Below are 23692 nucleotides of genomic sequence, written 5' to 3' on the forward strand. Positions count from 1 at the left end.
CCCCAAGTGGAATTCATCTTCCCCTCCTCTGAATTTCTATACTATCTTATTTTTCACCTCTTGTGTAACATTTTTGTCTTCTACCTCGTAATATGCAGTTATGTATCAGATAGACCCATTACTTGACTGAATTTTCTGATGGTAGGAATCACGTCTGATCCATCACTATAGTCTCCAGAGTGCCAACCACTGCCTTAGACATAGCAGATCCTCAAAAAACACTTGTAGAGTAAGGTTACTTTTCAACAAAATCCCCTTCTTATTTTTTCCCACAAATCCCAACTGACAACCATAAACTGAATACAGGACATGTTTACAGGTCATCTGGCTAATAAACTGTCCTTCAAAGTCAATGGACTGTTCTTAGATGGCTCTGTTTTATTTCTATGGCCTTAGAGTGGAATGAAGTTAGCAAATCTGTGTAAGAGTTACATATTCGATGAATCGTTATGAAACTGATTCTATCTTGACTTCTCCAATAAAACAAAAGTCCACTTAAAGTGAAGCCTACTTAAGAAGTTCAAAACAAGTTATCCAAGTTATCCACCTTTGGAGGCAGATAATGTGTGATACAAAAGGAAGAAGAAGGAGGAGGAGGAAGAGAAAGAGAGCTTTTTAGCATCAATACCAGCCAGCTATGGGCTTTTCAAATGTTTATGCTTCTTACGAGCCCTGGGTTAGTAAGAATTACCATCATTTGACATAATTGGAATAATCTAATCTCTATGGCGGAGAAAGACATTCTGCCTTTGATTTAGGATCTCATTGAGAATGACTAAATGATGCCTCACCACAAGTAATTTAATGTAACATTTATATGCAAGGAAATAGGAGATTGTTTTTCACTTATTAGCTCATTTATCACATCCTTCCAGAGAGTTAAGTTGGCATCTAGCCCAGACAATGGTCAAAATGCACTGGTATTTAAATGTTTTGCTTTGCTATTTACATGACTCCTCTTTACTTAAAAAATGTTTTTTTAAAGCTTTCAATAATATCTTCTTTATAAACTCTAATAATTTAGTCATCCACTCAAGAACTTTTTATTATGTACTAGGCATTTTACTAGCTCTACTCTCATGGGCTTATAGGCTACCAGTGGAGAAAACAAATAACAACGAGGAAACAAATACACTTGAGCTATGGAAGAATTAAGGAGGGTGTTGGTAGATTCAGCAGAGACAACATTATTAACTGCAGTGGCCAGCTCTCTGACACCCAGCGGCTGAGAAAGAGCCAGATAGCTAACGTTCTGGAAAAGCTAATGAAGATCCTCGGAATAAGAAAGAGCTTCACGTGTTATAGGCAGTGAAAAAAAAGGCCAATGTATTTGAAGAGTAATGAGTAAGAAAAAATGAAAAAATAATAAAGTTGGAGAAATATTTAGGAATGAGAACATAGAAAATGACTTTTTCTTGGTAAGGCGTCTACATTTTATTCCAGGAGGAAGGGGAAATCATAGAAAGGTGTTATGCGAGAGAGGGATGTGTTATAATTTATGGTTTGCAAATTCATTTTGGCAACTGGGTGGGAGAAATTAAGGTGTGTTGGGAGGAAGTGAGGATGGGGAAAGTGAGAGAGTATTGCAGAGTCCAAGTGAAAGGTGATGCAGGCTTCAAGCAGGGTGGTGGCAGTGCAAATGGGGAGAAGTGGCTGGAGATCTACCTCAATGGGGGTACCCATGGAACTTGCTGCTGGATTGTACGTGGCAGGTGAGACAAAGAAAGGACTAGTTTTCTGACTCAAGAAATCCTGTGAATAACGATGCTGTCTAATAGATATGGAAGCTGCAGGAGGGAAAGTTTGAGGGCAGAAAATCAGTTCCATTTTGAACCTTGTGTGTCTGAGATACTCTTAAGACAACCAAGGAGAGGCCAAGTAAGCAGCTGACACAAACCTGGCGTTTGAGGACAGGTTGGAGCTAGGTCTGTATGTGTTGGAGTTTCCAAAAGGAGATGGCATTTAAAGCTTTAGAAGTGAATGAGCCCACCTAGGGAGAGATAAGTCTTGAGAAACTCCAATATTTAGGGTAGGATAGAGGGGAGAAGCCAGACAAGTAGCGTCCTCCAGTCAAGAAGAAGAAAGATGAGATGACTGTGTTGTCTTGTAAGATGACAAGGAGCATATTCCATAAAGGAGGCCTATTGAGTAGAATGGTCCTGAAAATTGGAGTTAAAAAAAAAAAAGACCATAAAGGTCAGAAGAGTAGTTTCAGTCAACTTTTGCCAGACCAACCCTACTAAGTTGTCTCTTAGGCCTATGAGTGGAACATCCAGGGGTAGCAGAACTGGGAGAATCATCTATATGCACCATTCAGTGAGAACAACATCTCTGCTTGGTGGTAGAATCCACAGTGAGGTTATCTGTGTATAATAAGTGTATGATAGATCATTCAAGAATGAACCTGTAGAGAGAACCAGCCTAAATGAATCATTTGAAGTCCACTAAATCTGCCTTCATGTAACTTCCCAACTCTTCATACAGGCGAGCAATTTTCCATTCAATTTTCATTTCCATTGCCATTCATCCTCTCCCTGACACTTACCTCCTGGCATCTGGCACTCCCCCCTAGCAACAGAAATTTTTCTTCCTATTCTCTTCCCTTCCCTCACACCAAAATATTCACCAAGAATGCTCTGGATAGGTGTTGTCCAATGTAGTAATCACTAGTCAATGTGACCATTTAAATTTATTAACATTCAGTAAAATTTAAAATTCAGTTTCTCAGTTGCACTAGTCACATTTCAAGTGTTCAACAGCCATATGTGGTCAGTGGCTACTGTATCGAATAAGGCAGATGTGGAACATTCCTATCATCTTTGAAAATTCTATTGAACAGTGATGCTCTAGACAATGACATTTCCAATGAATCCCTGGGCTCTGAGACACACTTCCTCAATACACTGCAGTGACGGTTCTCAATTAGGAAACTGACACATGAAGGTATCTAATTGCATCAGATACTACATACTGCCTGCCCAATACTCTTTTCCCGTTGTTAATACTAGGGGAAGCCTCATTATTTTTCAGAGAGGTGATAATAGTTCATCTGGAAAATATTTGATTACTCAGGCTCCTTTTGACCTAGAGGTGCCCCTAGGACTTAGCTCTAATAAGTGAGATATAAGAGAAAATCTCTTGGGTGAGGTTTCCAGGAAAGCTATTGTCTTCCAAAGAAAATGGGACAGACTCAGCTAGCATGTTATCCTTTGCCCTTTGTCCTATTTTCCCTTTCTTCTTTCCTGGAAGATGAGCACAATGGGAGATTTTCAAGGAGCATGACAACAAGTCATACTCGAAGGGCAGAGAGGAAATGAAGAGAGAGGGTGTGTGGGACTCTGACGGCTCTCAGGTAGTTACCTCACCATCCATCCATCCCTGAAGTGACAAGCTGCAGGCCTGTAGCTGAACACAGTCCTAACTGGTTGTGTGGTGAGGCCATTCAGGATGGCTGCGCCCCTGCTCTCTGTACATCCCCTGCTCGACCAGTCCCTCCTTCACTCACTTGACCATCCAATCCTCTTAATTATAGGCTTAATAAACATACTGTATATGTACTGGCCCCTTGCCCCAGCCACTGGTTTCCCTGGTAACTGATGAGCCAACCTGACATCAGTTCTGCCCATAAATGGTAACCTCCTCCTCCCTGGAGTAGCAAAAATTGCTGCCATGTCCTGATGTCTGCCATAAATGGTGCGGTGTCACTCCAGGACCTTTTGCTGCAGACTTGTAAGATCCCCTGCCCGATAAACAACTGACGTCTCTTTGTTCAGTCTCCAGGCTGGGCAACTACAAAGCTTATAGGCCTGCAGGGTGCATCCCAACACTGGTACACTTACAAACTCAGGAAAGAGGTTTGTGATTTTAAGATGTAATTTGGAGATAATCACACTGCTACCCACATTGTCCAGCTAAGAAAGGCGTGGCCTGAGTGAGTGGTCTGAACCTTCCTCAATGTGAGAATTCCAGCAATGCCTGGGAAGGGGGTGGTGGTCACTGCACTCATACTCTCAGGCTGCCTGATCTTCTTCAAATTGCAGCTACAAACCAAAGAACTCCCTGAAGAAATGAAATGTGAACTGATTGTATAATTAATAGGTGGCTCTTCATTATCCCTTCTTGTTTCTTAAACTGTACTCATAGTCTCATTTCAGAAGCAGAGAGGACAAAGCAGAGAAAAGCAATAACCAGTCCACTCCTTAGTCTCATCCTGGGTATGTGGAGTACAGGAGGGAGATCTCTGGTTTAGCTTATATTAGTTCAAAACAATTAAACACACGTGAGCCAACATGTAGATATATTTTCCTTATGAAATCTTAAAATCAAGTACCCTAAAAATGAATACATCTTAGGGACTACCTCTCTGGATGAAGTGTGTTTTTCTTTCAGTAGTGACATCTGATTTTAAAAATCCATGCATTTGTAGGTCACATAAAATTTTTATTGTTAATAGGGATGTTTTGAGAAGATCCACATGTGGTCTATGATCATTGAACATGACTTACCAGTAAGTAAGTGAGGCATGGTCTTACTTCCTATTGACTTTCTCTTTGCCAGTCACTGTCATGACCCTCATTTTCAGGTTGTAATTTTGGTGTAATCAAAACTGAACTGCTTAAAATTATGTAATTGCTTACATTCACCTTCAGGTACAGCTGCTAATTTATCCCAGCCTCCCAGAATTGGTTTAATCGCTTTCAGCGTTTATTGTTGGGAAGGTGGATAAAAATCATTGGCTCTTAGGTCTCATGAGCCTGCTGATTCGGTAGGTTTACAGTTATTTTTGGTTTTACTTATTCCTTGTTTGCTAAAGTGCTCAGGGAGTCCCTGCTTTGGAGCCAGGGACCCGCATTTTGATCTCTGGCCACACAGTAGAAACGTGCTTCTTGTCCGTCCCTCCAGGTGAAAGGTCACAGACACTATGGCTCGGTGTCTGGCAGTGAACTGAGAAAATTACCCATATTAGTGATGTCAATTTTGTTCTCGGAAGCTACACCAGAGGGATGATGTTAATGTGTTTCACACACTCCTAGTAGTGAGATTCGTTCCCCACTGGCTGCCACATGATGGGGAGACCAAATGCTTTGAACAAAGTAGCTGCCATCCTTCCTCAAGGCACAGAACTGCTGATTCGTATGATGCCAACTTCCTTCCAAAACATTCTGTAGCTGGTGAATCAAGAAATCTAAAACAGATGTAATTTTTTGTCCTGTTTTGGAGATGGACACTTCAATGAACTCCGTATCGCACAGATGCTGAGGCTTCTGTGGCTTAGAAGTCTTATGCCCCATAGGAGCCCAAAATCTCTTCTAACTATTCCTTAAGCATAGCTTCCAGAAAACCTGCAAGGGACATGCCTGGTGGCAGAGTCACAGCACTCATGGAAGCCAAAAACCATGGCATTCCCATAAGACATTCATAGTTCATTCACAATCCCTCCCAATCTAGTTGAAATTTATCGATCATAGGTCACATTACCATGAGCAATGTTGCCTGGTAACATTGGCATCTACCATCTTCTTCTGTTTCCAGGGAGCTGGAGTGGGGAGGTTAACAGAGGGTCAGAGTCTCTTGCAGCAAGGTAAAGGGTTTTGTTAGCCTGTTGTCCATATTATTTCTAATACTGTCTCCAATACATCCAAGTTTTTCCATCTTTACCGTCCTCCATCTAGCTAAACCACCTTCATCTCTCACCACTCATCTCCTAAATCCACGTTCACCCACCAACCCCACAAATACACACTCCTCCCAGCAATCCAAACTTCACCTGGCAGCCAGAGGTACTTTTTAAACAGAGTGATAACGCTATTGTCTTGTGTAAACTCCTTGTATGGCTTCCGATCATCGCTTGAGTAAAGCCCCAAATCATTAACACGGTTTACAAAATCTGTCATACCCTGCCCCCCTTTGCATTCTCATCTCCTATCACACAGGGTTTCTCTCCAGTTCTCAAAAACCCCTTGAACATGTCACCCTCCCTTCCCGCATATGCCTCGGCACACTGTTCTGTGACTCCTGGGTCACACCCATCTCTCCTCACCTGGCTACGTTCTATGCATTCAATTACCAAGTATGGTGGTCATGATGCTTAGCTGATTAATACATGTCAAGCACATGTCATGCATCATATAGTTTTTACCAAATGTGAAGGCATTAGCGAAGCCTTCCGTAGCCTCCAGTCTATGTCAAAGCCCCTATCATGTATGTTTCCATTGAACTAGTGCTTCTTCTTTCAGACCATCCACCTCATTACCCTTCCTTTCTCAATGTTACCCTTCAAGCATAATCATCAACTCCAATAGATTCACCACTGAATCTCCAGGGCTGGCAAACAGTTTTTGAGCTGTTTGAGCTGGAGCTCAACAAATATTTCTTGAATTAAAGAAAAAAATAAACGATTACCTCAGTTTCAACCATGCAGAATGTGGAGGAATTTCCACATTGGAAATATTTATTCGAATTTGAAGAGTATGAAGCCAGGAGGGAATGATGCTAAGAAATCATCTTGGCAGACACTGACCTCAAGATAAAAGAGGAAGAAAGAAGCGGAGATTACTCGAGGACAGTAAACAGTGAGCAGAAAAGACAGGCAAAGGCCATTTCTAGGGAAGTGCTAAGATTTACTGGTAAGCTCTGAGAGATGAGTAAGAAAAAAAGATCAAGTGGTTATGAGAGAAGTGAGAGAAGAAACAGGGGGAAGGTGTTTCTGAGGCCCAGGAGACCATGTCAAGGGGGATTCTGAGTAACCACAGCTCTATGCTGAAAAGCGGTCACGTAGAATGAGACCTGAACGGCACCCTGGATTTGGGCAACTAAGAATTACGAAAAACCCCAGGGAGTCAGTTATACAGAATGGTGGGAGACAGAGCAAGTTTCCATGGGTTGAAGATTGAACCAAGAGGAATGCAGACATACAGGTCAGAGGTAAAGGCATCAAGGAGATCAAAAATATTTAAGGACATGCTTGTGTTTGAGGGGCAGTGCTGGCCTTTACACGGAGTAAGTATGCAATGCGTATTTGCTGATTTAATTACTACATGATAGGATATTATTAAATAAGAAGAGATGTTCTTATGATAACGGATATTTTTAGATAGACTGAGAAATACAGAAACTTCGGCGATGCATGCTCTTATTCAAGCCCTAACGGCCAGTGTCTTCTTACCTGTGCTCCTCCCTGCTTGCAAACCCATGAGAAGCTTCTCCATGGAAGGTGCCCTGCTGAGTAAGAGTCACTAAAAATACTTCTGAGATGCATATGGCCACTTTGATTTGGTAGCTCAGTGGCAAGTGTGAGGATAGAAACTGCACCATGCAAAAACAACAGACAGGAGAATTCATCTATGCCGTCCAAAACTGAAGACAAGACAGTCACAGTTCTGAATAAACTGTGTTTACAAGAGGAATAACCAAGCAAACGTGGAGCTCTGTTCTGTGTCGCATAGAGTTTACTGGAATCCACAGCATAAAATTCCACCTGAGAGGTTATGTCTATCATTCTCTCTATAGGTATATAACACTAATGATAATAATATCTAATGTATATAACATATAACACATGTGCTAAGTACTTTATACACATTAACTCACTTAATCTCACAATAACCCTATAAGAGACATATATTATAATCATCTTTTACAGGTGAGAAATGGGGGTTATGTAAATTGCCTCAGGTCATATGGGGAGTAAGTGGCAGAACCAAGGTTGGAACCAAGAAAGCCTCATGTCCGTAGTCTTAACTACTGTACTATATTGCCATTTACATTTCTAAATAGTTAAGTACATTTACATAAATGTTTGTGAAAGGAACCTGTGATCCCCTTATCAGCGGGTTTACTATGTCATATACTTTAACACTGAAATTATCTACGTTCAAACTTGTTAATTAATGGCATGTTTCTTGTAATTTCTGTCCAGAGAGCAGCTGAGACATAAATGAAATTCAAGGCTATAATAGCCAAGGCTCAAATAATTCCTTCCATAAAGCAGTGCTCAGAAAATAGAGAAATTAAAAATCACAGTACCTTGAGTACTGGAGGCCAAGTGCAAAACTCACGTGGGAGGTGATGTTTCCAGTGAGAACATGAATTACAGTTGATCTTCACTATTCGAAGATTTCATATTTGATAACTTGCCTACTCGCTAAAATTTATTTGTATCCCTGAAATCAACACTCAAGAAGCTTTCCAGGTCATTTGAGAACACGGGCCGAATGGTGAAAAAATTGAGTTGCCTGAGGTTCACATTCCCAGCAAAGATCAAAGAAGGTCACACTCTGCCTTCTTTGTTCAGCTCTTACACTGTAAACAAGTGTCCTTTTCCCAATATACTTGGTGCTGTACATTTTGCACTTTTGTGCTTTTTGTTGGTGACTTCAATGTTTTTAGATGGCTCCCAAGTACAGTGCTGAAGTGCTATCCAGTGTCCCTAAGTGCAAAAAAGGCTGCGATGTGCCTTACGGAGAAAATCCGTGAGCCAAATAATCTTCATTCAGGCGTGAGTTATAGGGCTGTTGGCCGAGTTCAATGTTAATAAATCAACTACATGTGACACAATATGTCTTTACACAGACACACACATAAAACAAGGTTATGTATTGATTGGTTGATAAAAATGCTGCAAACAGAGGCAGGAACCTAGCTAGGCCCGTATTTCCCTCAGGAGCAGTGAGTCAGTATTTGCCAAATCCCTGTTCAAGACAACTTTATAGACCGCAGCCACCATGAATACCAAGACTAGACTTATCTTGTTGAGGAACACTAGCAGAGCATCAGTGTGGACTGTACACTATGGGCAGCTTTTCTAGCTACATGTCACTTCAGATACACATGAGCTGACCACTGAGGGGGACATCTCTCTCCCTCTCCTTCCTGGAACTATCCCCCTCCAAGCAATAGGACTGACCATCAGAGTAAAGAGTCACAAAAAAACCTACACACTGAAATGTGTACAGATGTGTGCATAGGCCCTAGTGCAGAACCTGTGGCAGAATTTAAGGCTCCAGGCTGTCAACTGGGCTGCAGAGCTCAGATGAAGCGGGAGAAGGTAAGTGAAGCCAATCGACAACCTTTTAAATTATTGGTATTGGACTTCCCTGGTGGCGCAGTGGTAAGAATCTACCTGCCAATGCAGGGGACATGGGTTCAAGCCCTGGTCAGGGAAGATTCCACATGCCGCAGAGCAGCTAAACCCGTGTGCCGCAACTACTGAGCCCACGCTCTAGAGCCCGCGAGCCACAACTACTGAGCCCGCGTGCCACAACTACTGAAGCCCACGTGCCTAGAGCCGAGGCTCTGCAACAAAGAGAAGCCACCGCAATGAGAAGCCCATGCACCGCATCGAAGAGTAGCCCCCGCTCGCCGCAACTAGGAAAAGCCCGCATGCAGAAACGAAGACCGAATGCAGCCAAAAAAAAAAAGAAATTACTGGTATTATCTTAACCCTAAATCTCTCAAGGACATTATCTGAATGTCAAAGTGAAATTTAAGAATAACAACACAAAATATTTTCAAGAAAAATTTCCAAGGTGTGTTTCCTTTACCTACTTGAAAAATGTTCCAAGATCTTTCGGTCGGTAAAATGTCTTTAATACAATCTAAAATACGAAATTAAAATGCATAGGTGATTTCCTAGAGCTGGTTGCTAAAATTTAAGAAGAAACACCAAGAGAATCCATCCAATTATAGAGATCAAAGATGCTTTGCTTATCTGATTACTATTGTACTAATATTTGTTGGCTGCTAGCTGACACAGGAGAAGCAGCAAAGTTTTTCCCAACTTTGAAAACACGTTTGTGCTCTGATAATTATGTTCCAATATCATCTATATTTGGGAAGATCAACCATCTAAGAATTAATCTCTAAATGTGTAAGCAAGGATCTCCCAAATCGTAGCCAAGGCTCTACCAGGAGGATAAGATATATTAGCCTGTCTCCGGCTACTGCCTAGGCTACTGTGCCACATCCTGTATCCAATCAAAGAGAGGATGGATTGTCGGTAGGAAAATCTAGCCAGTGGTAAAGAATAAGAATCTGCACTATCCAGAGAGGATAGACCACCCGGCGTGAGAGCTGCGGTCCTTCCGCATGTGTATTCTGCAGGGATCCCCCGGCAACGTCATCCTTTCTGTTATGATGACTTTCACTTGGCACCCCCTGGGTTCTCTGCCCCGAGGTTTTCTCCAGCCGCAGAAGCCTGCTCTGATCCCGTACCTGTGAGGCATGCTGGATGTGGCCTGGCAGTTAACGTCTCCTAGAAGCATTCCTCAACCAATGACTGATGATGTAAGAATTGCGTGTTTTACTCGGGCTCCTAGAGTTCCATCCTCTGTGCTGGGATGAAGCTCCAGTTGACCACAGCAGTAACTGGGTTGACAGCACAGTCTTAATCGGCTGCCCCCTCCTCCATGCCACACTTTCCCACTCTCCTACCAGAAACTCCTTCCCCTTTCCAAGGACTTGCATCCAAATCCTTATCTCAGATTCTTACTTCTCATAGAGTTTCTCTACAAAAAAAAAAATTCTAGTCTCTGGGGCAATTATATTTCTGATTGTATATCAAGTAATTGGTGTTCTTGTTTGTACATTGGTCTTTTACTAGTTTGGCTAATGGGAGTCATGGCCCTCTGGGACACAGAGGACTCTGGGTAGATGGACAAATCCAGAGTGTAGACACGCAGAGTCAAGAATCAGTCTAAAAAATTATCCCTTTGTGAGATGCTTTCTCACTTACCTAGTAAACATTTGATCTCTTCTAACAAGCAGATATATAGATTTGCTTTCATCTTTGGTTTCCTCCCCAAAGATAGAGAGAAAGAGAGATTCACTGGGGGAAGGGGGGACTGGTCATTTAATGGGTATGTAGATATGACAGGTTTGTAAAATGTCAAGTACTTAACAACAACAATAAAAAGGACTATAATCTGTTTAGATATGTCTGATAACTAACACGAGTGAAAAGAGACTCTAAACTAAAAATAATATTGATATAAAGTCAAAACAGCGGGATATCACTCTGGGGGAAATTGTGGTTTAGAGAGAGATCTGTGAACTGAACTCCACAGCTCCAACCCTGAGTCTGGCACTTTTCAGTGATGGGACATTAACACCTCAAACCTCATTCACTTTTCCATTTGTGAAATGAGAAAAGCAGGAACTATCTCTGAGGATGTCTGTCATGGGAACTGCGAGAGAGAAACCACCCAGCCCAACAGTTATTAAAAAGGGCCTTTTCCCTTGGCTCACAGAGAAAGGAAAGAAGAAAATATTTTTGATCAAATTCCAAGTGTTTTATAGTTGGTTAGAGAGAGAGTAGCTAGATAGATATACATAGAGGTCAGAGAGATGATAGAGATAGGTGGTGTGCCAGCCTTCCATCACTTGTACGTACATGTGCGGGCTTTTCCCCCAATAATAGTGCCCAACTGCATTATGATAATTATCTTAAAGAGATACAGTTATATTATTTTAGTGTGATTCCATGTCCAGTTCACCTCAATTGTCCTGGAAACCTGGAAGGAACCGCAATCGGCATGCACCCTCTCTACAATACGGAGCTTTGCAAGACTGAACTAGAACCATGGTAACCCCCTTTCCCTCCCCTGGATGAAGCTCAGGTGGACACTGGCAACATTCTACCCCTGGGACTCTCCTTTCTGCTGTGTTAACCTTCGTGACAACCCTCATCTGCCTCATTCTTCCTTTGCACTGTTTATTACTTCAGTAAGTTCGTTTTGGGGTCTCAGAGCCATCATGGAAACTGAGTGTATATCTCTTGTGATTGTGTAATTAACTTGGAATATAGTCTTACTGCTTTATTTTCCAAGTCTCAGGTGATACTTACTTCCCCGATCCATTTTTATCAGTAATCAAAACTGTAAACTGGTTGAAGCAAACCCTTTCACTGTCTTCAGAGGACTTGGTTTAGTCTCCACCATCTTTTATCAATAGCATGCTTTATCCTGTCACATACATACACGTGGATTAAATCAAGAGTCTAAGGTCCTTACCAACCTAACGGTATACTGCTTTTAGGTCTAATTGTGTATTGCTTTTTGTTTATCTTCTTTGTAACAGAATTTTTTTTAAAAAAGAAGGAGAAGTAGGATAAGAAAGGCCAGGTGAAGCAGGCTGCACGTAGGGAGCAGAGGGCTCTGAGAATTGCTCACCTCCACAGACCACGCCGTCCAAGTCTTCGCAGCGGCGATCGTCACACTCACACGTCTTGCCATATACCCTGCCGCCTCCCGGTGGGTAGCAAGTGCATTCGCCACACTCACACTTACCTGCAAAACACAAAGGCAGAGTGCACTCAGTAGGAGGCTCACAGAATCAGGAAGGCTTTGAAATTAAGCAAGCATCCTATTAGACTTCCTAGACCAGTTCTAGTCTGTGGCTGATAATAGCTCAGCAAATACCTTTTCCTACCTCCCTAAGGTTAAGCTGAAGGTCAAGCACAAATGCCAAGGAGGTCAGTGGGAGCTGAAGTGACAACTCCTGGCTCATGTCGTTCCCATCTTCTACTTTCCACTTTCTGTTTCATTCATTTTTTTGTTTGTTTCATTCACTTTTGAAGAATAATCCAACTATTAAACTCTCTGGGTATTTCATATTCCACTTATGAGACCATTTAACGTAACTGAGTCAATTTTATATATTTTGACATAATTTGCCATAATGTGGTCATTTAAAAAACTATTTTTAGTGTGGGTCTGTCTGCCACATCAGAAAGAAAATGTTCATAGGTACATTTCAACCTGATATTTTAGTGATGATTTGGCATCAATTTTTGAGTTCATAGAAGTCATTTCAACATGGAACACATGTCCAAGTGCATGTCCTAAATATCTATTATCCTTGACTTAAAGTTGAAAAGTATAAACATGTTTTGGAATGAGTTTGGTTCATAGTTTGGGGATTCTTAACTATTTATCTTTATGTTTATAAACAGTTAAGTCTTTATCTTTATGTCTTTTGTTATTTGTTATTATTTCTGGAGCTGTAACTATGCCTCAAACACTATAATTCCTTCAATTCTGTCATTTTGTTTTCATAATACCACACATTGACTAGCATTATCACTATCATTTTACTAAACAGGAAATGGAGACATACTGAGGCCAAGTTACTTTCCCTGGTGAACCAGTTCTTAAGGGACAGATTCAAAATTTATACCCATTCTCATTACACTTAAAGTTTGTGCATCTAAACATTAAGCCATATTGTATCTTAATATACTCATAATGCAGCACCAGAAAGTACATTTCTTTTTTCTGAGGAATTGGTACTGGTTTGCCAGAAATTCAGCTGAGTGACTACTCCGAGACATCTGTTACTCTCTGTCATTATCCCAACCATCATAATTACACACCCACTGAAATGATCATAAGATACTTCAGGGCTGACCCTGCAATGTTGTTAGTCATTCTGTTGCTGCATTTGTATCTCGTTAAAGAAATTCTGAGCTGGGATATGATGGAAGAAAGAAAAATTAGTATTTAGAATCATATAATTTCAGAGTTGTAATTAAACATAATCTAACGCAGTGACTCATAATCTTTTGTGGCAGAAATGGCGAGGTTATGGTCCCTTTGAGAATCCAGTGAAAGATATGGCGATAGATAATGTTGTTCTGGCCACCCTTCAACCCATCTCTCCTCCAACCTGGAGGCAGTGCCAAGTTCAGCCGGAGTCAGAGCCCCTCCTCTTTCCCCAATGATACCCCCTCTTCCTATGGACCGGCAGACGGAACAGAGACACGCCAGACGCTCTTGGCCGGGGCTTGGATTCATGAGGGTGAAAGCAAGGCACAGGGCTGTGGCAGAATGCCAAGTGCAACAGCATAGCAGTGAGCATCCAGGGGTAGGAGAGCTCGGCACACAGAGGCTGAAGTTTAAACGTGACGACTGCAGGGGCTGGTTCTCAGCAGTGCCTTGCTTCGCTGGGGTGCTGCATGAGCTGATTGTCCAAGCTTGTGTTCTGAGCCTAAACTCTTCTAATAAAATGATTTTTCATCCCAGTTAATGACCTCGGTTTCTGTTGTACGCAATCAAGAACTCTGACTGGTGGGGCTTCCCTGGTGGCGCAGTGGTTGAGAGTCCGCCTGCCGATGCAGGGGACCCGGGTGCATGCCCTGGTCCGGGAGGATCCCGCGTGCCGCGGAGCAGCTGGGCCCGTGAGCCATGGCCGCTGGGCCTGCGTGTCCGGAGCCTGTGCTCCGCAACGGGAGAGGCCACAACAGTGAGAGGCCCGCGTACCGCAAAAAAAAAAAAAGAACGAACTCTGACTGGTAGACCCCAGATCTCTCCCTGGAAAACTATACCAGCACGTGTTTATTTGCTATAAAATGTCAGGAGGATCCATGACTTTCTGCAGTTTATTTAATAGATGAGGAAACTCAAGTATGCTGAGGCTAAATGACGTGCTTAAGGCCAGCAAAGTAGACGTCAGCAGTATTGGTCCTAGAACCCAGATTTTCTGAGCCCTGGTTAATCCCCAGCTGTGCATAAACACACTGGTTCTCTCATAGGGAGATGTGTGAAGGACAACAACGATCCAGATTGTGGAGAGAGGCAAAATATAGGACGGTCAGCAGTGTGGCCCTGTATGGTTAACTAGTCCATGGTGGACAGATGTGGGAAACTTCACCCACATCATTCCTGACAGGTAATCCACTCCCAGTTACCAAGAAACAACACTTTTTAAGTTTGAGGGCATATGTATTTATGCTGACCATTTTATTAGCATTTTGAGGCATACAGGAAGTTCCCTGAATATGTATTATTGGCTTCTTTGAAAAGGATGAACTAACTACTGGCATATGTGTTTAAATATCTCCATTTCACTGTTTTCATTCTGGATAGGGTCTTCTATTTCTCCCAATCTCCCAATTTATCCTCCCCCCGCCTTTTACACAGTTGGATAGTAAAGTGTTAATATATGGTCCTAGGTACCTTTTTTTCCTGATAGATTGTAATTCAAGCGTCTGTTTAAAATATCAGACAATAATTAACCATTTTGCAATTCATTTTTTAGGCCGTGTGTCTGTTGGTGTTTTAAAAATATGTTAAGGCAAATACTAGCTGAATTAACTTTATGTATGTAGCTCTAATTTAGTTTTTAGGATACAGAAGATTCTGATGGGATGGCAAAGCATTAAGCATTAAGAAAGGCTAATCTGTCACACACAGAAAGGTAAAGAAGAGTAAATTCTTCATGCGGTCCACATTTTAAAGGGCATTATTTTGCTGTCTCAGTTCACAACTTCACTCCATTCACTACCAGGACATAGACCTGCCAGGTGAATTTCCACTCATCCTTTAAGATCCAAAGTAAATTCCACCAAATCCATGACACTTGCACCCTCCTAATCACTCATCTTCACAAAAACATCAGAATTAACTGCACTTCTCATGTGTCCTCATAATGTTTAAACCAATATTTATTGAACAGATGCACTAAATAATAATCACATGTAAATAGTTTGGTAACACTGACACAAAGCGTGAGCTTTAATGGAAGAACTTGAATTTAGAATAAGACGTTTCTCCCTGGAATGCAAAGGCGTTTCCAATCACCTGAATACCTTCATTTGTGTTTTCCACAGTTACATCAATGAAATACGTTCCACAGCAAATTCATCACCTTTATTCACAAACTTACTCCTTTTCCTGCATTCTTTTATCCCGGAGAAGGTCGCTATTCATTTAATCTGTCACTGAGTCTTGAAAAAACTTGATGACATACTTGATGCCTTCCTTCTTTTCATTAACCATTCTTCTCCTTTCAATTTCAAATTTCATAAAATCTACTTTCCTAAAACATAGCTATGATGATGGAACTCCCCTTCCCGTGATGGTCCCACATGACTTTTAAGGCAGAGATCAAATTTCTCAACAGGGCTTTCTACACAAGATCCAACTCACCTTCCTAAGCTTATACCCAACAATCACAGTGCACTCATGTTCAGAGACTTTGTTTTTGTGCTCCATTTCTTCTCTCTGCCATGCACTCTATAACTTTCTCTATAAAATTCAACCTAGTGTTCAATAGCCAGCTTAAATCTGAAATCCTCTATAAACCCTTCCTTGCCATCCCTGTTTGGTCACCTGGAGGATCTGTTCCTTCTCTCTGATCCCACAGTACTTGGTTCACACCGTTAGTAGATCAGTGAATGCACACTTTATACTAAATAAATACATGCCAGAACCCTACCATAAATAGTGATCTATTTATGGTCCAGGCTGATTTGTAACCTGTTAGCAGCCAGCAAAGTTCTCTGTTGAGGTAGTAGCAAACACAAGCCTCAGAATGGGAGAAAATATTTGCAAACGAAACAACTGACAAAGGATTAATCTCCAAAATATACAAGCAGCTCATGCAGCTCAATATCAAAACAACAAACAACCCAATCCAAAAATGGGCAGAAGACCTAAATAGACATTTCTCCAAAGAAGACATACAGATGGCCAACAAATACATGAAAAGATGCTCAACATTAGCAACCATTAGAGAAATGCAAATCAAAACCACAATGAGGTATCACCTCACACCGGTCAGAATGGCCATCATCAAAAAGTCTACAAATAATAAATGCTGGAGGGGGTGTGGAGAAAAGGGAACCCTCCTGCACTGTTGGTGGGAATGTAAACTGATACAGCCACTATGGAGAACAGTATGGAGGTTCCTTAAAATACTAAAAATAGAACTACCATATGACCCAGCAATCCCACTACCGGGCATATACCCAGAGAAAACCATAATTCAAAAAGATACATTTACCACAATGTTCATTGTGGCACTATTTACAATAGCCAGGACATGGAAGCATCCTAAATGTCCATCATCGGATGAATGGATAAAGAAGATGTGGCACATATATACAATGGAATATTACTCAGCCATAAAAAGGAACGAAACTGAGTTATTTGTAGTGAGGTGGATGGACCTAGAATCTGTCATACAGAGTGAAGTAAGTCAGAAAGAGAAAAACAAATACCTTATGCTAACGCGCATATATGGAATTTTGAAAAGCGGTACTGATGAACATAGTGGCAGGGCAGGAATAAAGACAAAGATGTACAGAACACACTTGAGGGCACATGGGGCGAAGGGGAAGCTGGCATGAAGTGAGAGAGCAGTAGTGACATATGTACACTACCAAATGTAAAACGGATGGCTAGTGGGAAGCTGCTGCATAGCACAGGGAGATCAGCTCGATGCTTTGTGAGGACCTAGAGGCGTGGGATAGGAAGGGTGGAAGGGAGGTTCAAGAGGGAGGGGATATGGGGATACATGTATACATATAGCTGATTCACTTTGTTGTGCAGCAGAAACTAACAAAACTTTGTAAACATTTATACTCCAATAAAGATGTGAAAATAAAACACTTAAAAAAATAAAAACAAATTCAGAAAGAAAAAATATAAGAAATTGAGTCTCCTCTCCTTTATTTACTAAATGGTAGTATTTCAATGATTAGTTTAATGTTATGGAGATGTAACTGTGGATTCTCAAATGATTATCCAATTAGTATTCTGATAAGTAAGAATGAAGGATAATGGAAGTTTGCAGGTCTAGCACTAGCAAGTACTCTGTTATATATAACAAATTGAGAGGAAAATCTAAAGAAAGATATATTCAAAAATGCAAATAAACCAAGTAATTTTTAAAAAGACAATCCAGGAACAGGATGAAAAGGATGGAAATAACTGTCTGAAAAGAAATTAATTCAGTCAACATCATCAATATCATCCAACCAAAACTTAACTGAAATTTACACTGAGTCTGCCCACTCCAGGTAAATTTTAATAAACTTAACCTTTAAGGACATACAAAAAGTTAGTCCAAAGACATACTTTTATAATGGATTGCAATCCCTATGAATTGTATTTAAAGGCTATTATACACTAGCAAAGAAGGGTAATGAAGTAAAGCAGATACGTAGAAGTTCTGATTAAAACAGATTTTACTTAAGCATTTCAAATTTGACACTTCTACAAAATACAGGAAAACTTTTAGTCAGAACATGGACAAAAAGCACAGTTTACAGCTCATCTAGTTTATCCTGAAGAAACAAAATTAAGAAAGACATTTAAAAACTTTTAATAGTAGAGGGAATACAGGTAAAGTACATGAGCACACACACCCTATAGGGTTACAGAAGGTTCCTGGAAAGGTGAATTCGGAATGAGTCTTAAAGTGTTTGTTAAATGTTAATCAGGCAAAGAAGAAAGAAAATAAATTTTAACGTAAGATTCAGTCAAAAGAATGGGCTCTGATTTTAAATAAATCTGGATTTTAATCCTGGCACATCCAATCTTAAATGTGATTCTTTGGAAGACTAAGTTAAACCTCATTTATTACAGCTACAGGATGGGGATAATAATGACACTGATCACGTAAGATTCTGGTTAGGCTAAATATTATTATACATATCAAGTACATAGGACAGGACCTGACACATAGTAAGGGGTCCATAAATAACAGATATTATTATTTCTATTTTTATAATTAAAAAAACATAATGGGAGGCTTGAATTTCAGTAACTCACATAAAATCCATTCCTTTACTTTCTGATTCTATTTCTCTACAAAAATAAACCAGCTGTATTTCCTGATCCAGAATGAGATTATTTAAGAACACCATATCATCAAATGCACCTGCTAGCCTGGGAACAGAAGGTACACTCTCTACAACCTTATTTTCTTCCACTTTTTAAAAGGGCAAAACCACACTTGCAGTACATGCTCAATATTTGGAGAGTAATTAGAGGCTCACATAAAACAGAAAAGAGATTAGCACTTTACTAACACAGTCCTCCTTTGCCTAAAATAATAGGTTTACCATAGCAACCTGATTGTACTAGGAAAAGCTCCTGCCAAATGCATCCAAAGTTCCCTTGAAATTTCTATGAGAAAGAATTAAAACACTTCAGAACTATAATATTCTGTACCATTTCATCTAAGTACAAATATTTTGTGTGTGAGAATAAAGTAATCAGACATTTGAAAGTGAAGAGGCAACTCTCACCTTCCATTTCAAAATGAGCAGTGAGACTTCTTATAATTCAAGCCACACTTTGACACTACATTTGCTAGCCAAGGAAGAGATGCTCGTAACTTTTTAAAAACATGGATAAATGTCAATCCTTCTGTTTGTGTCTTCTTAGTATACAAGGATTAAAGTAATCAATCACAGACCTTTGTGAGGAAATAAGACATTTAAGCAAATGTTGTACTGATATAGTTTTCTGTTGTTTGCCCTTAGAGTGTCTAAAATTGAAACTGGGATATGGGAGTAGCAGGCTTCACTTTTCTCTAAAGGTTTTCCAAGGTATTGAGCAGAACTTCACAGAGGAAGTCTATTAGACCTCTAAGTAAGAGTATCTCGTTATTTCAACCTTAAGATTAGTTTCTATAACAATAACTAAAATTACTCAATTCATTTATTTCTAACAAAAATTTTATAAATTAGGTAGCAATATCATACGTGTTTACCAATATAACTCAGGAACTATGCGATAGACCCAAGGTTAAAAAATCAGAGAAAGAATGAGGTTGGAAATGTGGAGCTTAAGTAATTAATCAATGTGGTCCATCCTGAATGAGTCAATATAAATTAGAATAAGAATCTCATTCTTTGAGGCTGATAAACCCATTCACGGGACAGTGGGCAGTACCTTGCTTCAGAAACAAGGTTTTGGGATTCTGCAAACAAAAATCCTATCACATCCAGGCCTATGCCTGGTATTGAATTACTGATTCCATAGGGCATAAACAAACACATGCAATTGTAATTCACCATGAAAGACTCTATGGGACAAATGCCAAAGATAGAAACAGACAACAAATGCTATTCACCAGTGAAAGAGTTGATACAGAGAACCGTTTCTATAGAAAGTTTCTTGAAGATAAACTATATTTGGGAAAAAAAGGGATAAGGTAGAATCAGGCCTTCATCACTTTTAAATTCTTGCTGGTTTTGTTACTTTAAAACATTCAAAAGTGTGAGTGAACATATCACTTCCTTAAGGCACATTTCAGGAGAGCTAATTAAATTGATTTGAAACAAGCGTGGACTTTCTTCCCACATCAGGGATAATCAGAGAATTTACTTTACAAATTGAACAATGAAATCCATCTAACAATAAATAATACATTTCCATCAACAACAAGCTAATCTTTTAAAATGAAGAAAAAATACACCATAAAGCAATATTTTCTCCTGATAACTTATTTTTTAATTAGTCTTTATTTCTGAATCTACCAATATTAGTTTTCCCAAATCATAAAACATTAGAAAGAACATTGAGTATATATGTAAATGTATACATATATCAGAATGTATGAGTATACGTACATTTAAATTTGAAGCTATTGTAACTCCATGTGAGCAACTTATCCTCAAATGGCTCATGTAAAAAAAGTTCTTTGTACTATTCTTAAGTCTTCTAAGATCAAAAGTATCTCAAAATAAAAATATTTAAAATTTTAAAAACATGCAAGTAAAATTCTAAACATAACTTATCTATGCAGCTAAATGTTTTTTAAAAAATAAAGTCTTATCAATAATTATGTATACACTTAGCCACATGTTTTACATTCACTTTTGGAAAATATCCTTTAACGTCATATTCAGGATTTAAGCCAATTTTTTTCAATAAAGCAATGTCAAATATATGCAGAGTCTGGGAATCATGTAGTCAAAAATGTCAGAAATTCAATAAACTTAAAATTTAACGCTATAGTGAACTTGCTTTAACTCTGTCATTTTATAGCACAGTTAACATATTCAGGATTAATAGGTAAGAGTTACAGGGAAACAGAGTTTAATATACTGTAATAAATAACATAATACACATCAGAGTAGTCCATTATGGAATGTGCTGCCATGGTAGGGAGTAAGCTTCCATCACTGAAGGAACTGAAGCCAAGAAGGCCGTCTTTGATAAGAGTTAAGAGTTTGTGCTCTGGATTCAGAAAGACCTAAGATAGAATTTAATATCAACCACTTATATGCTCTATAATCTTAGAAAATAACTAAACCTTTCTATTTTAAAATTTTCAAAATTGGGAATACCTACTTAATAAGTAACTTTAAAGACACCAAAACAGAAATATTTTTTTTTAAGTATTACTGTTTGGATTTCCTAAGTACCACTGTGATATTTGTTTGTGGCATAGTGTTTAAACTTTAAGAAAAAAATAAATAAATGTATAACTTGAAGAGTAAAAGGCTTCCACAAATAGAACCACATATTATAATTTTATATAGCTGGAAGTAATACACCATTTTTTCACAGCTAATCTGTTTCTCCCTCAATATGAATGTCTACTTCCTTTTTTGCTCTGCCAACAATGTATTTCAGATAACTTACGGTTTCTGTACTAAGTAATGCTACTTCTTTAAAAGGTATTTTATTCTGACATTATTTTTCAACAAACTCCTATGGCACCTGAAAGTCCTATCTCCGTTTTGTCTCTAGCCTCAGAAATAATTTTTGACTAGCAAAACGTCAATATATAAGTCAAAGCCTCCTAAGGCAGCCTGGATTTAAGTGGCCAAGATCCTAGAGAAAAAGGAACCATAGGGTAGTGAGTTCTACCCAATACACAAATAATCCCCTTCATGCATTTGTCAAGACTGAAACTTTTTAGGGCAAGAGGATAAAGCATTAAGCAGAAAGCAACATCTAGAAGATGAATAAACTAAACAGAGCTTTTGGTTTTTTCATCTGGCTGGAAAGACAGTACTTGGAACTCAGGGACCTTTGAGAAGGAGGGCATTGATAAACATAACATAAACATCCCAGGTTTTCACTTTAGAAATCATTTTAATGCCTGATTGGATTGAGGTTATCTGCCTTTGTACATATGTCTGCCAGACAAAAAGTAAATTATCTCTTCATGGAAGATAACATCATTCACAAATTTCTACCAATTTTATTAAACAATATTTATACCCAATTAAAAAATAGTTATATCAATAGATAAGACAGAATGACTAAAAAGGAAAGAGAAAAATAGACAATACAAAAAGGTCTAAAAATGATACAGGTGACCAAACTAGAATTGTCAGTAATGGACTTAAAAATAACTATGATTAATATATTCAAAAAACTATTTTACTAAATGGAGAAATTATTCAGAGAATCATCTATAAAAAATGAAGTAGAAATTCTGAATTTAAAAATACAGTTACTGAAATTAAAAATTGAATAGAGAGAGTCAGTGGCAAATCAGACACAGGAGAAAAGAGGCTTAGTAAACTGGAAGATAGGTCAGTGGAAAATATCCAGACTGAAGCATAGAAAACAAAAAGAATGAATAAAAAAAGCTTAAGAAATACACTGGACATGAAATAATATCCAAAGCATCTAATTGGGTACCCAGAAAAAAAGACAGGATGAAGCAGAAGTAATATTTTAAGAGGTCATAGATAAGACACTTCCCATAGTGCTGTAATGGACTGAATTGTGTCCCCCCACCCCCACCAATTCACATGTTGAAATCCTAATCTCCAGTACCTCAGTATGTGACTATATTTGGGGATAAGATCTTTAGAGAGGTAATTAAGGTGAAGTAAGGTCATTAGAATGGGCCCCAATCCTAGTGATTTTATGAGAAGAGAAGATTAGGACACAGACACACACAGAGGGGAGACCATGTGAAGACACAAAGAGAAGATGGCTATCTACAAGCCAAGGAGAGAGACCCTCAGAATAAATCCAGGTTATTCACATTTTGATCTTGGACTCCAGCCTCCAGGCCCAGAGGAAATAAATCTCTATTGTTTAAGCCACCCAGTGCATGGTAGTTTGTTATGGCAGCCCTAGCAAACTAATACACATGCCCAAAGAATTTAAGTTATGGATTCAAGAAGCTTCATAAAGCCTAAGGAGAATAAATAAAGAGAAAACCACACAGCATCGCTGACACACAGCATAGTCAGTTGCTGAAAGACAAAGAGAAAATCTTAAAAATAGTTAGAGATAAAAAGATGTATTACTTTCAAAGGAAAAAAACAAGAAGATTGACAACTGAATTACCAAAATAAATGCTTAAATCACATGGCAATGGAATGACATCTTTAAAATCCTGAAAGGAAGTGCCAAATTAGAATTCTATGCCTAACAAAAATATCCTACCAATTTGATTACAAAATGAGAACGTTTCCAGGCAAACAAAAACTAAAATAAGTTGTCACTAGAAGAGCCTTATCAGAATAAATACTAAAGAAAACATTTCTTCACACAAAAAGAAAATGATCCATCCAGAACATAAACATTAAAATAAAGAAAATAGTGAAAATGAAAGTAAATATAGGGAAATCTAAATGAAAAAAAACTCTACAAAATTAATGTTTTGTAAAAGTCAGTCTAGAACTTAAATTGCACGATGCTAGAATAACCTTGACAACAAAATAACACAAGGACATTACAGGAAAAGGATGTTACAGATTAATATCTCTCACGAGCTTTAAATCCAACATTTTCAAAAAATCATTTCCAAATGTGTTTAGTCCAGGATTAGAGGGTTGGTTTAATCATTTAAAAATCCATCAAAATATCTCACCACATTCACAGAAAAAAAAACATATTATAATCTAAATAGATGCACACTGTATATTTGATAATATTCAACACTCCTTCATGAGGAAAGAATAAAGGAATAGAAGCTAACTTCCTAATTT

At 39.0% G+C, this 23692-nt stretch overlaps 1 protein-coding gene across 32 annotated transcripts in view; it reads right to left on the reverse strand.

The window, feature by feature from the left end:
• The window catches only part of ITGBL1 (integrin subunit beta like 1), a 292671-nt gene that overhangs the window by 85272 nt on the left and 183707 nt on the right, over positions 1–23692 (reverse strand). For all 32 annotated transcript variants that reach the window (XR_010936923.1, XR_010936922.1, XR_010936921.1 and 29 more), the window contains exon 8: positions 12168–12284. Coding sequence is in view for 29 of the 32 variants with exons in the window: in XM_067713272.1 (XP_067569373.1) it covers positions 12168–12284 (117 nt within the window). In the remaining 3 variants the exon portion in view is untranslated. The remainder of the gene's footprint in view (positions 1–12167; positions 12285–23692) is intronic.

This window comes from Pseudorca crassidens, chromosome 18 (assembly GCF_039906515.1).
Source record: "Pseudorca crassidens isolate mPseCra1 chromosome 18, mPseCra1.hap1, whole genome shotgun sequence".
Lineage (NCBI taxonomy): Eukaryota > Metazoa > Chordata > Mammalia > Artiodactyla > Delphinidae > Pseudorca > Pseudorca crassidens.